General features: G+C 46.6%; 2 protein-coding genes across 2 annotated transcripts; one reads left to right on the top strand and one right to left on the bottom strand.

The window, feature by feature from the left end:
• Window positions 1-516: 516 nt before the first annotated feature.
• On the bottom strand, window positions 517-3212 carry LOC123124776 (cytokinin hydroxylase). Its single transcript, XM_044545334.1, has 5 exons — window positions 2858-3212; window positions 2537-2766; window positions 2203-2444; window positions 1335-1734; window positions 517-1220 (listed from the first exon to the last, which is right to left on the bottom strand). The coding sequence occupies exons 1-5, from the start codon at window positions 3141-3143 to the stop codon at window positions 792-794; spliced, it is 1587 nt and encodes a 528-aa protein (XP_044401269.1). The 5' UTR covers window positions 3144-3212; the 3' UTR covers window positions 517-791.
• A 5560-nt stretch (window positions 3213-8772) lies between these two features.
• On the top strand, window positions 8773-14533 carry LOC123121483 (probable ubiquitin receptor RAD23). Its single transcript, XM_044541480.1, has 11 exons — window positions 8773-9010; window positions 11015-11176; window positions 11507-11560; window positions 12154-12242; window positions 12607-12669; window positions 12803-12980; window positions 13233-13370; window positions 13459-13575; window positions 13664-13776; window positions 13858-13936; window positions 14170-14533. The coding sequence occupies exons 1-11, from the start codon at window positions 8945-8947 to the stop codon at window positions 14296-14298; spliced, it is 1188 nt and encodes a 395-aa protein (XP_044397415.1). The 5' UTR covers window positions 8773-8944; the 3' UTR covers window positions 14299-14533.
• The last annotated feature ends 569 nt before the right edge of the window (window positions 14534-15102 follow it).

A 15102-nucleotide genomic window follows, 5' to 3' on the forward strand; every position in this document is an offset into this window, starting at 1 on the left:
CTGAGCATCACAAGCCCGTCTTGATGTAGAATGAGCTATTAACCCGCTCGCTTCAAAGGAGAGCGACAAAAGCGTGATGCCATCATGTCCACCATGTTTGGCATGCTGCACCGTCATTATGGACCGCGTCATCGATTTCAACCACACCCACATCCATTGCCCCAAAGCCTACCCGAGATCCACCGCCCACACCAATTCGGGCATGAACTCGTCCCGACCAGGCGCAAGTCGGTTTCACCCATGGTCACAATGCCATCGAGAAGGAGTCATTACCGAGGTCGATGACCTGACGTGGAGACCCACCCCCAAGCGACAACACTAGCGAAGCCGGGATCATGCGAGGAGTGATGTATTGGATCACCTCCAAGGTGAGGCAACACATAAATTAGCTGCATCGGCGGAGGAAGCGGAGAGGATTGAGTTGTGGCAGTTTAAGATATCTGCATGGTCTCTACGGTCTGCCCGGCGGTCGTTACACGCGGATGTGAGGTATCATTTGTTGTTTTAGAAGGTGCACATGTATCTTCTTTTTTTTTGTGCATAAAAATTCTTCTTTGTTTAGGATTACCATAACAAAAATTGTCATGTCGTTTGCATACATTGTAAGTAAATAACTAGTGCAGGAACTCCACTCTAGAAAGAATAGCAGCATATACCAGCCGGGACAACTGACAGGCCGGCCTTCCCAGTCAGTCAGTCAGACAGGTAGGGCAACCAATCAGAAAACACAAAATCTTTCTCTATAGCCGATCGAGGCGCGCGCCAAAGGAACAAAAATAAGTATGGAGGCCCTACGGCCGCAGCGGCCGGAGGTGGACGGGCACGCCGTACTTGGGGCGGAGGGTGAGCACGTTGACCGGCGCGTGGCGGTAGTCATCGGAGATGGTGAAGCGGAAGTTGGCCAGCAGCATGGCGAGGACGACCTTGGCCTCGAAGAGGGCGTACGCCTGCCCGACGCAGTTGCGCGGCCCGGCCGCGAACGGCAGGAACCGGCCGGCGCCCGCCGATGAGCGCCGCCCGGCGGCGAACCGCTCCGGGTGGAACTCATGCGCGTCGGCGCCCCAGATGGACTCGTCGTGGTGTATTGCCAGCACGGGTATCCACACCGAGAGCCCGCGCGGCAGGTGGAGATCCCCGAGCCGGATGTCCTCGAACGCCATCCGCGGCAGCAGCGTCGCCGGCGGGTACAGCCGCAGCGTCTCGTGGATGATCATCTGCAGCTGCAAATTCGCGCGCACACAAGAAAAAACATTAAGATTTTCGCTAAGAGCCGAACGATCAAATGACATAAGACCTTGCTTACGCATGCACGTGCACAGTACTGTAGGACATACCACGGTCAGTTTGGAGAGCTGGTCGGCCGACGGCGGGTCGTCGCCGCAGACCTGGGAGACCTCGGCGCGGGCCTTGTCCTGCCACTCGGGGTGCGTGGCGAGTAGCATGAGCGTCCAGGTGAGCAGCAGCGCCGACGTCTCGTGGCCGGCGAAGAAGAAGGTCTTGCACTCGTCGATCACCAGCCGCGTGTCGTAGCTGAACTTGCCGTCGTCGCCTGCACCCTTCTCCTTCTTCTTCTCCATCTCGGCGAGCAGCATGGCGAGGAGCCCCCGGCCGTACGTGGAGGTCGTCCGGCCCTCGTCGGCGATCTCGCGGCTCCGGCGGATGGACTCCAAGACGACGCCCTCCAGCTCGCCGTTCAGCCGCCCGATCTCCCTCCTGTACTTGCTGGGGAAGTACCTGCACGTACGGCAGCAACACGGATCGATGAGGCCATGATCGGCCGAACACACTCGTCCTCGAGCACATGTAGTGCACACTTGTTTACTCGTATGTGCGCGTACGGCAATGGACATATGCGCACGCACGGATGCGCCAGTGGATGATGGAATCAAACCAAAGCGCCGGACAAATTGGAGTCAGTGCCACTGCCCAAAAACTAACTGGACAGGGATGGGCTGCGCCTGCACGTCACATAGTTATCTAAGACCAATTACTGTGCTATAGCGGCTTAATCGGCTTGTTTATCTTAAGCTGTTAGGATAATTCCACACATTAGACTCGCATATGCACTATGCGAGATGTGGCTGCAAGTGAACCAAAGTGGCGACAAGGGCCAGGCAAGTAGCGAGGGAGTGAGTGGTGTGTTCGAGGCAGGCAAGAGAGGATCGAGCTGGCCGGCCTGGACGAGAGGTGATCGTGACTCACTGGCTGCCGGGGATCCAGAGGTAGCGGCTGGAGCGCGCGGTGAGGCGCTGCAGGTCCTCCAGGAGGTGGAAGATGCGCTTGCCGGTCTCGTAGCTGGTGTCGAACTCGGTCCGGGAGATGATGTCGCCGGTGAGCCGGGTCATGTGGCCGCCGATCTCCACCTCGCCGCGGCCGCGCGCCGCCGCATCCCGCAGCGACAGGATCGTCTGCTTCGTGCACTCCACCATGTGCCCCACACGCCCCTGCGTGCACGTACGTGCGATCCGAAGCTGCGGTCAGGAAAACGAACCGGTAGGCAATGCCACCATGTGTTCGACGAGGTGCGGCGACGTACCTTGAGCTTGTCAGGCATGAACGCCGGCGCGACGACGTGGCGCTGGTGCGACCACCTGGCGCCGTTGGCCATGAGCAGGCCGCGGCCGATGAAGTTCTTCGTGCCCTGCCGCTGCAGCCACGACTTGCCGGTGGCGTGGGCGTACTTGGACGACAGGAACTCCTTGATCATGTCCGTGTCCGTCAGGCACAGCCGCGGCTCGCTCCCGTACCAGTACACGAAAAGCTTCCCTGAAACGCGGAATCCCCATCGGTCAGTACGTACGCACGCCCGGCGGCCGGCGCGCAAGAGCAATGCGGTGGGGCTGTCTTAAATTCTCACCGTATGTCTGCGACCAGAGCACGTAATGGGGCATGAGGCGGCCGACGATGTCGTGGCTCAGGGACGTCATGTCGCCGGCGTTGGCCTCCGCAACGAGGGCCGACACCTGGCGTAGGTTGCCGACGAGCGGGCGCGGCGGGGGACCGTGGACGCCCTGCGCCGCCATGGTTCTACGGATCCTCATTGGCGTCAGGAAGTAGCAAGATAGGGTCACCCATACCGCCCTCAGAAGCAGCACCGAGACAACCGAGGCGATGGCGGTGATCATGGCCGCCACGAACGCCATTAGAGAATTGTATAGGATGTAACAAAGAGAGAAACTGAGATAGCGAGAATTGGAGGCGTTACTCTTAGCTGCCGCCTGCAATGCAGGCTTTCCCTGCGCTTCCCTGGGCTATATATATACCGATAGAGCTGGAGATTACTGGCACGTAGTAATTCCCAAATACCCTATTAAGATATTCTATTTCCTAAGATCGGTTGCCTTCTTACTTTTATTATTTCCTAAAAAACGTATATCTTCTTTTCTTTCGTATCATAAACGGGCACGACTTGTTTACTGACTGATAAGGCGAGAGACAGTGCATTACCGTGTGAGAGAAAGGTTATTCTCCTTTGGTGCGGTCACTACATGAGTGGGCGCCTTAATTAGAGACTAATCTACGGGATTGGATTGCTATGCGCCGAGAGGGTTTACTCTTGTTTATTTAGAAGCAATTGATGTGGTCAATCTATCTTTCCACTAGCAAAAAGTAGTAGTGTATCACTCATATTTGGAAGCCATTTATCTCTCATAAAGATTTTGGGATATAAAGGGGGCGATTCTTAATTAGCTGCTAATAATATTCGTCCAACCTATGGCCAGAGTCTATTTCAAGATCGGTAGAGATCAGGCGCAAAGATCCTACCAAATTCATATGCCAAAAGTTGCATATACACATACAGGAGTCCCAATACACATAAATATATACCCACACAAAAAATACACACGTACATATATACAGAACATCTGCAATCGCTGACTGACAGGTGTGCTCCATGGACGCCAAGGAACTAGACGACCGCTATACAATAATTTTTACTCAATTTATTATGCAAAATGCTCCCTTTGTACGCATAGCTTACGTACCACAGAAGAGACAGCAATATAGTACACTGAGAAATTCCAAAATGAGCACTCGAGGGCAGCATCACAAGGATGGCACCAAATGCTGTTCTGCTAATTATAAGGCTTAGGCAGCGGCATTGGAGGTCCAGCCCCAGGATTTCTTGTCTGAATCAGGCTTAATTAAGAGTATCAGTGTACCATCATTGCATAGAGTATGCAATAACCTGGTCAATCCCTTAAAAAGAATTGGCAAATCTCATTCAGCATCGATAGCTTTATATATTCTCCATTCCCTCTCGCCGCACTTTTCCCATGGACGATTCCGATAGGAAACATAACCCATGGATGGTTCCGAAGCAAAGTTTTTCTTCTTCTGACAAGAGGCATAAACTAGCTTAGCAATCCTGCAAACGGAGCCTAAAAAGTGCAAAAGGAGGCCATTTTTGTTTTTGTTTTTCAAGAGCAAGCCAATTAAGCCTAGCTAGTTCTCTGCACCTCCGGCAACTTGGAGAAAGAAAATGCTGTGTGCTTGGGCTTTAGGCATGCGTACAAAACCTTAGCCTCACACAATATGATTGTTTAGTGTGGAGCTCTCACATTTATATATGCCAAGAAAGGAGAGAGCTCACAGTTCAGTTGGAACAGAAAACAGCGTGAATGAGCTGTATCCGATCGAGGCGAAGTCGGTGCGCCGGCAAATCCTGCTTAGTGCTCCTGCTAGTGACGGTTTAAGAAGAGCAGTTTAGTTCTCTGCGACTAATGATCTGATTTGGCAACTCTTTCCTATGGAAGATTTGGTTCACACACACTCTTGCAGAGAGAAAATATAACTGAAGGCCGAGTCGGTGCTGCTGCTCTTTTGCTGAAGTCTCAGGCAGTTTTCGCTGTTGTCGGTTTTCGGTCAGCCAGTAAAAGTAGGAAGCGCTCGCCGTAAGACCGGCTGTCAGTTGTAACCTCCTCTCTGGTCAAGAATTGGTCAGAGCACCTGCCATTTTTTCAAAGAAATGAACTGCAAGCTTTTTGTTGCTGAAAATAATGCGTAACGGTAGTCGAAAGCTGAAACTGAGCCTTTTCCCCACTGTGTAGAACAAGCAAACTCTGTCATGACTGAGTCATGACGCTTGAATTACAGTCTCTTCCTTGCTGGGAATGTGGATGACCACCTGGAGCATGCAAGGGGGCCACCAGACACAGTGTTGAAAAATCTCTCGCAGAAGTTATTAGTATATTATAAAGATAATAATGAAAGAATCATCCTCCGGTCTCTGCACAATTCGCCTTTACTCACATACCCCCGTTTCTGAAGAGATCAGACATCGTTCTCCTTCAGTTTTACTCTTCTGCGCAGTGCAATGCTACACCGTATCCACTCGACCCAAACCCGCTGCAAACGCTGGCCATGAGGCATTACAAAAAAAAATGATTGGATATATATGCAACCAATTCAACACAACCAAGGACGTATCTTGGAGCCGTTCCATGGGAGCGATTCTGGTATGAAATATCCTGCACGCATCATGGGCAAGAAAATCCATCCCTCGTGCCCAAATTTTTATAGCTTTACGTACTTATATCACACGATATCTTGCCAATGCCGGTGGGCATCTCCCAGCTCAGCGACTAAACTTGGCCAGCTTATGGCAAGCTAAGACGAAGAACTGGTCACCAGTTAGTGAGACTGATTATATTTAGCATTTAGCAAGCACATGTCCACACTACTAGTTAATGACATCTGTGGAGTGTGCATGTAAATATAGTGTAACTCGTACGTCACAGGGATCTCAGAATCTCAGTGAGACATAGCATAGCCACAGAGAACTCTGACTTGTGCAGTGGTTTTGCTTTCTAGAATGTTTATGGCAGCTATTAGCCAAGCTCTGCATATTCAGGAAGCAACTTGTTGCTAGACTATATCGGTTTGAATTTTCTGAACCTTTCAAAGAAACTCGGCGACGAAAGCCGCTTATAAACTTTAATAGGACTTTGTTAGATTAGTGGCACCGTTTGTCTGTCCACCATTCTTTTTGACAGTTCCTCCAACTTGGCAAATAATTTTATCTATGCCATTACAGCTCAAATATGTTGTCTATGTTACTGACTAAACTAAACTTCAGTCTTAGCTTAGCCGTATGTCCTGGCACTTAGAAACCGTGTGGCGTTAGTTTTTTTTTATTGTAAGCTAGTGCGGCGCTAGGTTTTTTTAGCTAGTGTGGCGCTAGGTGGACTGCTTTGTTTTTCTGAGGAATAGCTAGGGTTTTTTTAAGGCAAACTGAGGAATAGTTTTTTTTTTAGAAAACTGAGGAATAGCTAGGTGGACTGCCAGCCCAGTTTCCCTTCTTTTTAGAGGAGAGGCTACTAGGCCAGCTGGGCCATACATTCAGGGCCTGTGGGCCAAACCCTCAGCCCATTCTACTACTGCCGCGTACACGTTTGGGCCTAAACAGTGCACCGCATCGGACAACTACTTTTGGGGTAACTTTCGCCCGGGCTCGAACCCTATATTTCGTGAGGCGAAAGGAGGCGTACGGCGCCTGGAAAAGGATCCCCGAGTACAGCTCAGAAAGGCAGGATACCGAGGGATCCCCTGCGGACGACGCTCCGTGTGCACCGCGTGTGGCCGGTGAACCTCGGGCCGTGGCTGGGCACGCGCCGCGGTTCCGTTGGTCCCGCACGGTGTCTGCTGTTACGGAAGGCATGAAACAGCACACCGAGTTAATACGCCGCCGTCTGCTGCTATTTGGGAGGAGATCTTGCACTTACACCCCTGCGTTGATTGAGCTACTTTAGCTGGCTAAACTTATGGGCACAAGTATAATTCTTTCCTTGACAAGCATAGGAAAGAATGATCCGGTGTGTGTATATAGCATGTACAGTTGCTCTCTTTCTTTGAGTTTATTCGGACCAAGCTGATTGTACCTAGGTAGAAGTTACAAATCGTCCTTGTTCTATGTGTGGCAAAGACAATACGACAATCTATGCAACTATAGAAAAAACAAGAAACACAATATACCAGTGAAGATTTTCCTACAAAAATCATTTATGAGCCTGGGCTTAGCTGCTCTCGACATCATAATCATCAATTCTCCTTGAGATTGGCAGTGTATGCTGTATTGAAGGTTGTATCTCTCCCGTATATTCACTAGAATTGAAAATGCCCCATCGCATTAAATCCTGGTAGGTTACGTTATGAGGCTTCCAGTACATTATAGCGATAGATGGCCATCGAACAATCGTTTTGTAAACATATCTTTCACATCCATTATGGAGCTCAAATAGGTCTGCCAGTGAGAGGACTTGCGGCCAACTTCATTGTATCATGTAGTCCGAAACCTGTGCGGAAAGTGGTTGGCTGGGTGAAACCAAGATATGGCTATGTCAAACTAAACGTTGATGCCGGATTTGACAGTGACACACTGGATGGTTCAGTCGGCGCAGTTCTTCGGGATCATAGCGAGCAGTTTATTGTTGTTGCTAACGAAAAACTTGATACTTGTTTTGATTCATTTACAGTGGAGGCAATAGTTGTCCGTTTGGTTGTGAATCTTGCATGCACCGTGGGTTGCAACAAAGTTGAAATTTGTTTAGATAATGTGGCTCGTTGAAGCTCTGAAAGAGGGTAGTTCTACCTCTGTTGCCAGTGCAATCTTCGTTGATTGCTACCTCTGTTGCCAGTGCAATCGTCGCTGCCACTTTCTTCTCAGACTCACGAATCAGATGATCTCTGATTGCCTTGTTGGCGTGACATTGGAGTGAACATGCAAAGGACAGACCACTCCTGCCTCAGGGCACCTGCCTACATCACCAACACAGAGCGACACAGAAAACTAAATCAAATATCTATCAGCCAAAGCTTGAGAAACTCAGGTTTGGGGATTGGAGATTGTTGTGCCTATCAACTAGATCTAGTGGGAACTTCATCCCGTCCTTCGCCATGGTCATCCGCATAATTCACCCCGGTGGACGCACTCCCATGTCCAGCGAGTAGTCTACACGAAGATGAGCAGTGCCGCGTGGCAAATTGGGCCATGTCTTCGATAGATTAGATGCTGCTTTTCCATGGACCAAAATCGCAAGACAGACAAAAAACGTCTATCCAAATTGAATTGCACTCACGCCGTACACAATGACCCCATCATACGAAACTGTTCCCACCAATATATCTTCAATACTATACTTTTCAGTGGAACTGAACTGACACCTGAGCCTCCATTTGCCAAATCCCAGTAGCACATGCAACGACCGTGATTACAGGAATATGAGCCTGGAAACCAAAACACCCCTCTCATTTTTGTACGCTTACTCGAGAAACCGATGGAGGTGTAGATTTCATGGCATTTGATTATGTGTTAAATTTATAATGATAATCATCGTGTATTTTTTTTACAACAACAAGGTAGTTTCAAGAATTGTGATGTTTAACAATTATATTGATTTTCAATATCTTTCATGGCGCACTTAACAAATTTACGGTGTATCGTAACTCTCTTACTGGAGTAGTTTTTTTTTAAAACACACAAGTAAAGAGCAGTTTGTTGGATGAAAATAGCATAAGCATGACAGATGCTTGTCAGTTGGTGAGAGTTTTTCCTTTTGAGACACGGAGTTGTCTGTGTTTGTAACACGCCAAACGCACATCACTGACATTAATCAGCAAGATGCCCCCGTCTAATCAGTGTCCCTGTCTATCTACTCTTTAGCTTTGAAGCCTCCTCTCCAACGTGAAAAACAAAAACCGATCAAGACACCAAAAGCGACCCTTGCAGAGAAGCACGGCCGTCTTAAAAATACAACAAACCAGAGGGGTTAACCCGCAAAACCACCCGTCCACGCACGGTGCGCCAGGGGCCCAAATAAAAAACAAAACAGAGAAAACTCGCCGCCTCCTTGTTCTCTCCCCTCTCTCTCTCCCCCCCCTCCGCCTCCGCCTCCTCTCGAACTCGTCGAGCGCCGCGACCGACGCACGCGCGCGCGGCGGCGAGATGAAGGTCTCCGTGAAGACGCTCAAGGGCTCCAAATTCGAGATCGAAGTGAACCCCGCCGACAAGGTACGGCCGCTCCCGCCCCGCCTCCCGATCTGTCCGTCTGTCGCCGCGAGGGTTGGCGTATCTGGGCGAGATTTAGGGTGTGGGTTATTGGGGTTGCCTGCGGGGCACGGTTTTCGCGCCGAGGGGTTGGTGGAGTTCGCGGGGAGCTGGCGAGGCGCGAGTCGTGTGCAGCGCGAGCGATGGTCCGCGAATCCAATCTGTGGTTCGTTTGGTTGGGCTCTGCTCTGGGCGGAGCGGGGAGCAGATGCGGAGTTCGTCTAGGTTATGGCCGCGTCGATGTGTAGGTTATGATTGTTTGGCGAATATACAGGGGTTTGGAATCTGTGAGGCTGTACTGATTGGTGTGTTACCAGATGCACAGCCAACTTGAATCCTGACCATGAACCAAAGTGTAGAAGCCAAGGGTCGCTCTCTTGGGACTTTCTCCTTACATGCTACAGGTGGCATCTATTGATGGACCTTTTCATTTGTGTGTGGATGAAACTCTTGAAATTGCAAGCCCTTAGCTGCCGTATTTTAGTGGCGGCTGGTGGTCTATGGGTTATGCTGTCATAACTGCAGAGAATTAATTTATGCAAAATGTAGAATGTAATGCTGGATTATTTTCCTCTCTGTCTGCTAGAGCAATTGAAGCTTTAGAAATACATACATTTGTTGGCTGGTAGAGAACAAGCCTTCTCTGGAATATGTGAATTTCCGTAATTGTTAGGACTATGTGACGAAGGTGGTTGTTCTTTTTTAAGTATTTTGCATCAAACCCAAGGAATGGAATACTGGCAACTATTAGAGGAAAATCAATGTTACAAATTGGAGTCAGTATTGGAGACAGGATTCCGGCTGGCCACATCTTTTTTATCTGTGGACTGTAGTTACCTTTTCTTGGTATGAATGTGCAAGTGCAGTTGCAGTACATAGTGTAGCAACAGAAAGGGAAGGGGCGTTATTAATTATTACTGTATTGCTACTTAGAATTTTGTTACTCATGTATTGTCTATCACTAGTGAAGCAAATAATAAAGAAATATTTGGGTTGACTAACTGAAATGAGATAATTATTTATAGTGACACATGTCATCACTTTATGTGCAACTTCCTTATGGTTGGCCCATTATGGACCATGACATGCGTAAACAAATCGTGACGTTTGAAGGTGGTTGTTCTTTTTCAAGTATTTTGTATCAAACCCAAGGAATGGAATACTGGCAACTATTAGAGGAAAATCAATGTTACAAATTGGAGTCAGTATTGGAGACAGGGTTCCGGCTGGCCACATCTTTTCTATCTGTTGACTGTAGCTACCTTTTCTTGGTATGAATGTGCAAGTGCAGTTGCAGTACATAGTGTAGCAACAGAAAGGGAAGGGGGGTTATTAATTATTACTGTATTGCTACTTAGAATTTTGTTACTCATGTATTGTCTATCACTAGTGAAGCAAATAATAAAGAAATATTTGGGTTGACTAACTGAAACGGGATAATTATTTATATAGTGATACATGTCATCACTTTATGTGCAACCCCCTTATGGTTGGCCCATTATGGGCCATGACATGTGCAAACAAATCGTGACGTTTGACGTTTCACAGTAACATACCAAACACAAGTTACATCTGGCTTTGTTTTCAAATACAGATACACCACTTGTAAACTATTTGCATGACGTTGCTAAAAGCTACTGCATTTGCTAGCTAGGGCCAACGGCAGGCGCATGCAGTCACTAAGTAACCAAGGATCTTTGCCAAACAATCATAGGTGTAAGATACTGGGGTCTTTGCCGTGTGGTTACATGGTATGGGGTTATGTAGGCTTTAGATTCTACCAGCATGGTAGAATCATAGGTGGGTCTTTGCCAAACAATCGTAGGTGTAAAGATATGGGGTCTTTGCAGTGTGGTTACATGGTATGTGGTTATGTAGCATTTAGATTCTACCAGCATGTGAATTCCTGGTTCTTTGGATTCTTTGCAATTGGAATGCTGTAACTTTGTAATTGATTCATTGATTCAGGTTTCTGATGTAAAGAAGCTCATTGAGAGTTCACAAGGGCAGAATGTGTACCCAGCTGATCAACAAATGCTCATATACCAAGGGACAGTTCTTAAGGATGAGACTACGTTGGAGGAAAACAAAGTTGTTGAAAACAACTTTCTTGTGATAATGCTTAGACAGGTATGCATCCTGCTTGATACTAGTTTATATATGTCATAAAATTGTGGAGTAGCATAGCAATGTGTAGAATGATAAAAAAATCATAACAATACCTTGTGCATCGGAAGTATTTGTTTCGGATATCAAGATCTTGAACTCTCGGAACGTAATGAACTTCAGTGTCTATTGGAATTGTCTTAAAAGTTGCAGGTGTTTCTATTTCTGATCCTAGTTTTTGTTAAACTTCGTTTTAGTATGGCTACAGCCTAGAGTTGCTTCAGGACTGTTTCTATTAACTGATCATACGATAGATGATTGTTATTATTGCTTCTGACTCTCGACCTTTCACAGAATAAGGGCTCATCAAGTGCAGCTCCATCTAAATCCAAGGAACCCTCAAATCAGGTGAGTTGGAACTTGATTACACTGATATGGGTTACTCACCACTAATGTCTATTTATGCTCTTTTGGTGCAAAAAATTCTTTCACCCGTACCATATATCCAAAACTTTGTCGTGATTCTTTGGGAGTTATTTGCAGACAGTACCTTTTGCCATATTTTTTCATTGAAACTATGATGGTACAGTTTAAGTTCGTTGTTTCTTTAATTGGCAGATAGTTAAGCTCTGAGCCAACTATATAGTTGAATTAGAATGGCAGATTTTACGAAGTACACAACTATGAGCTCCGACTCGACGCATTTTTGTCATATGTTTTTTTTTTCTGGTTAAGTCAAATTTCTCATTTCCTCACAAAAAATATATACTACTCCCTCCGTTCCTAAATATATGACCTTTTAGAGATTCCAATATGGACTACATGCAGATGTATATAGACATATTTTAGAGTGTAGATTCACTCATTTTACTCCGAATGTAGTCCATATTGAAATCTCTAAAAGGTCTTATATTTAGGAACGGAGGGAGTTCTATATATGACTTGCATTATGTGTTTTCTATTGGTGAGATTCTACTTTTTGACCTGCATTTATTACGCAGGCACCCCCTACTCAGACAGTGCCTGCTACTCCTGCCTCTCAAGCACCAGCCACGCCAGCACCTCAAGCAGTGGCTGCGCCAGCACCTATGTGAGTTTTACTCATATTAAAAAAAAACTGATTTGATCTTTTTCAGGCGTATTCTGTTGTGTTCAGGTTTTTTTTGGTCTCTTTAAAGATATTTTTTGTATATAAAATACCACCTTGCCATTTTAAATGACATGCCATGAGATGCACAAGTCTGTATTTCTTTCTTTTTTATCAGTCACAGAAGATGTGATATTTTAATATCTTGGTATAGTTCCTTTTTAACTTCAGCAGGAGAGTCTCAAAAGGTTGTTAGTAAGTGATAGCCTCCTATCAATGATTTGTAATTTTGTATTATTATTGTTATGCTATATGTCTAGTGGTTGTTGGCAGCTAGATAACCCTATCCTTACCTTTACCGACGCAGTGTACCTGTCAGTGCTCCTGGTCCAGCTGCCACCGCCTCCCCAGCTCCTGCTGTTGCTGTCTCGTGAGTTGATTTATGTTCTTTATTTCATCTTATTTTGATTTGTAATCTCGTAAAATGTTTTTCCAATTTGAAGAAGTTATATTACTTCCTCTTAACCCATTTGACATGATCTTTACTACCATCATTTGTACAGCACTGAAGCAGAAACTTATGGTCAGGCTGCTTCGAACCTTGTCGCGGGAGGCACCCTAGAGGCAACAATTCAGTCAATTCTTGAAATGGGTGGTGGAACATGGGACAGAGACACTGTGCTGCGTGCCCTACGTGCTGCATTCAACAACCCGGAGCGGGCTGTTGAGTATTTATATTCTGTAAGAAGATATATTCTCCCTTAGTTTGGTTATGACTTAATGTTCTTCAATATACACAAATAACTATTGCAGTGAACACATCATGTCTTGCTTACAAATGAGTAAATGACTAGATTATATGATCATGTGTCTTTTACAAACTTAGTTGTCTTCGAATCTATGTAATATGTACTACAGTAACTGCATGTTTTACACAACTTATATCGCAGATCTCTTGGCTATACAACTAATACCCTTCGATCTTTAATGTAGGGTATTCCTGAGCCGATGGAGATTCCTGCACCACCACCAAGTGCCCAGCCAGCTGATCCTGCCCTGGCTTCACAAGCAGCTCAACCTGCAGTTGCCTCTTCCGGTCCTAACGCTAGCCCCTTGGACCTCTTCCCTCAAGTACTCTCTCCCTCTCTCTCTCTCCCTCTATGTGGTCTGCGGTTACCTCTTTTACATATTTTTAACACTTGCCCTTTGTACCTTGCAGGCCCTGCCAAATGCTTCAGCAAATGCTGCTGGTGAAGGAAATCTGGATGTTTTGCGTAACAATGCACAATTCCGAAGCTTACTTTCTTTAGTGCAGGCCAACCCTCAAATCTTACAGGTACATTTCATGTTGGCTTGTTGCTCTTTCTCCTGTGTTAAGTAGTCTACTTGTGACAGTTGACTAACAGGATAATTTTTTTTTACAGCCATTGCTTCAAGAGCTGGGAAAGCAAAACCCTCAGATTTTGCAGCTGATTCAGGACAACCAAGCAGAGTTCCTTCGTTTAATCAATGAGCCAGCTGAGGGCGATGAAGACGAGTATGAATCTTTTTCATCTCCGTGACGTTTTACTTTGGGCTTTTTGCATGTTGCTTGACAATCCCATACTTGCTGAACCAGGAATCTACTAGAGCAGTTTGCTGAGGGTGTGCCTCAGACCATAGCTGTCACTCCTGAGGAGAATGAAGCTATACTTCGTGTAAGCTCATAGATCTTGAGAAAGTTTCTCCACAACTACCCGCATCTGCATTTCCATGTACTCCCTCCGTCCGAAATTACTTGTTGCGGAAATGGATGTATCTAGACGTATTTTAGTTCTAGATACATCCATTTTTATCCAATTCCGCGACAAGTAATTCCGGACGGAGGGAGTACTTTGTTATGCTTATTTGTGGCACCATGAAGAAACCTCACTGCATTTTGCATATGCAGCTTGAAGGAATGGGCTTTGACCGGGCGCTTGTTCTGGAGGTGTACTTCGCCTGCAACAAGGACGAGACCCTGGCCGCAAACTACCTGTTAGACCACATGAACGAGTTTGACGACGGAGCGCCGCAGTAAGACAAAGCAGGTTGTTTCTGAATACATGCACAAGCCCATGGGAACAAGGGTGTGGGGAGACTGATACTCCTGCACTCGCAGGGCAGGCCTTAGAGATCTTTTTGAGATTTTGTCTCGTCCTTTAGTTTGTAATTCTTTTCTGCCTTGCTATTAGTACATACTCTAGATCGTCTTTAAATGTTAATTCACAGACTTAACGACAGCGTATAAAAGTTCTCTGTCAGTTTTTACTGGATCTGCTGATCTAGTGATAGACGAAGTGGCTGTTTCTTCAGGTATCCTGGGTCCTTCGCTTCTGAACAAGCGCGGAACCCACCGGGTGGTCTCTGTGCGATTGAGCCCGTTCCTGTTGGCTTGTTGCCGTTACCTGCAGTGCCTATATTTGGCTCTCCTCTCTTGGCACGCTTTGATCGCTAGTGTTAGTTACGACTGACAAAAGCATGCAGCTTTCATTAAAATGAACATAGGTCTACAGGGGATTATCGACTTTGTCTAAATTTGTTTTGCACATTAAGAAAAAGCGCCTGTTGGGGCATATATAGAGGCCAACGCTTGCAAGCAGACTGCAACATTGCTAGCAACAAAACAAGCTTGTAGTGTGTACTAACGTATGCGGTGCCAAATTCGCGAAATCACTATTCTTCCATTTCCGGAGAGTGGGGTCTGGCACGGTGAAAACCCCACCGTTGTCATGCCCGTCACAGTCGAGAAAATCGTATATTTGCCACTTTGAACATGTGGCTTCGCAGAAATGCCACACACAAGATGGGCTTGGCAGAAATGCCACACAGCTAGTGGAAAAGG

Source organism: Triticum aestivum, chromosome 5D (genome assembly GCF_018294505.1).
Source record: "Triticum aestivum cultivar Chinese Spring chromosome 5D, IWGSC CS RefSeq v2.1, whole genome shotgun sequence".
Taxonomy (NCBI): Eukaryota; Viridiplantae; Streptophyta; class Magnoliopsida; order Poales; family Poaceae; genus Triticum; species Triticum aestivum.

Bases quoted from the DNA above. Each gene is read 5' to 3' on its own strand.
- LOC123124776 (XM_044545334.1), bottom strand. From the start codon at position 3,143: ATGGCGTTCGTGGCGGCCATGATCACCGCCATCGCCTCGGTTGTCTCG. The intron at 1,735-2,202 runs GTGAGTCACGAT...CCGTACGTGCAG, and splicing joins CTCTGGATCCCCGGCAGCCA to GTACTTCCCCAGCAAGTACA. The intron at 1,221-1,334 runs GTATGTCCTACA...GCGAATTTGCAG, and splicing joins AGCTCTCCAAACTGACCGTG to CTGCAGATGATCATCCACGA.
- LOC123121483 (XM_044541480.1), top strand. From the start codon at position 8,945: ATGAAGGTCTCCGTGAAGACGCTCAAGGGCTCCAAATTCGAGATCGAA. The intron at 11,561-12,153 runs GTGAGTTGGAAC...TTTATTACGCAG, and splicing joins CCAAGGAACCCTCAAATCAG to GCACCCCCTACTCAGACAGT. The intron at 13,576-13,663 runs GTACATTTCATG...TTTTTTTTACAG, and splicing joins CCAACCCTCAAATCTTACAG to CCATTGCTTCAAGAGCTGGG.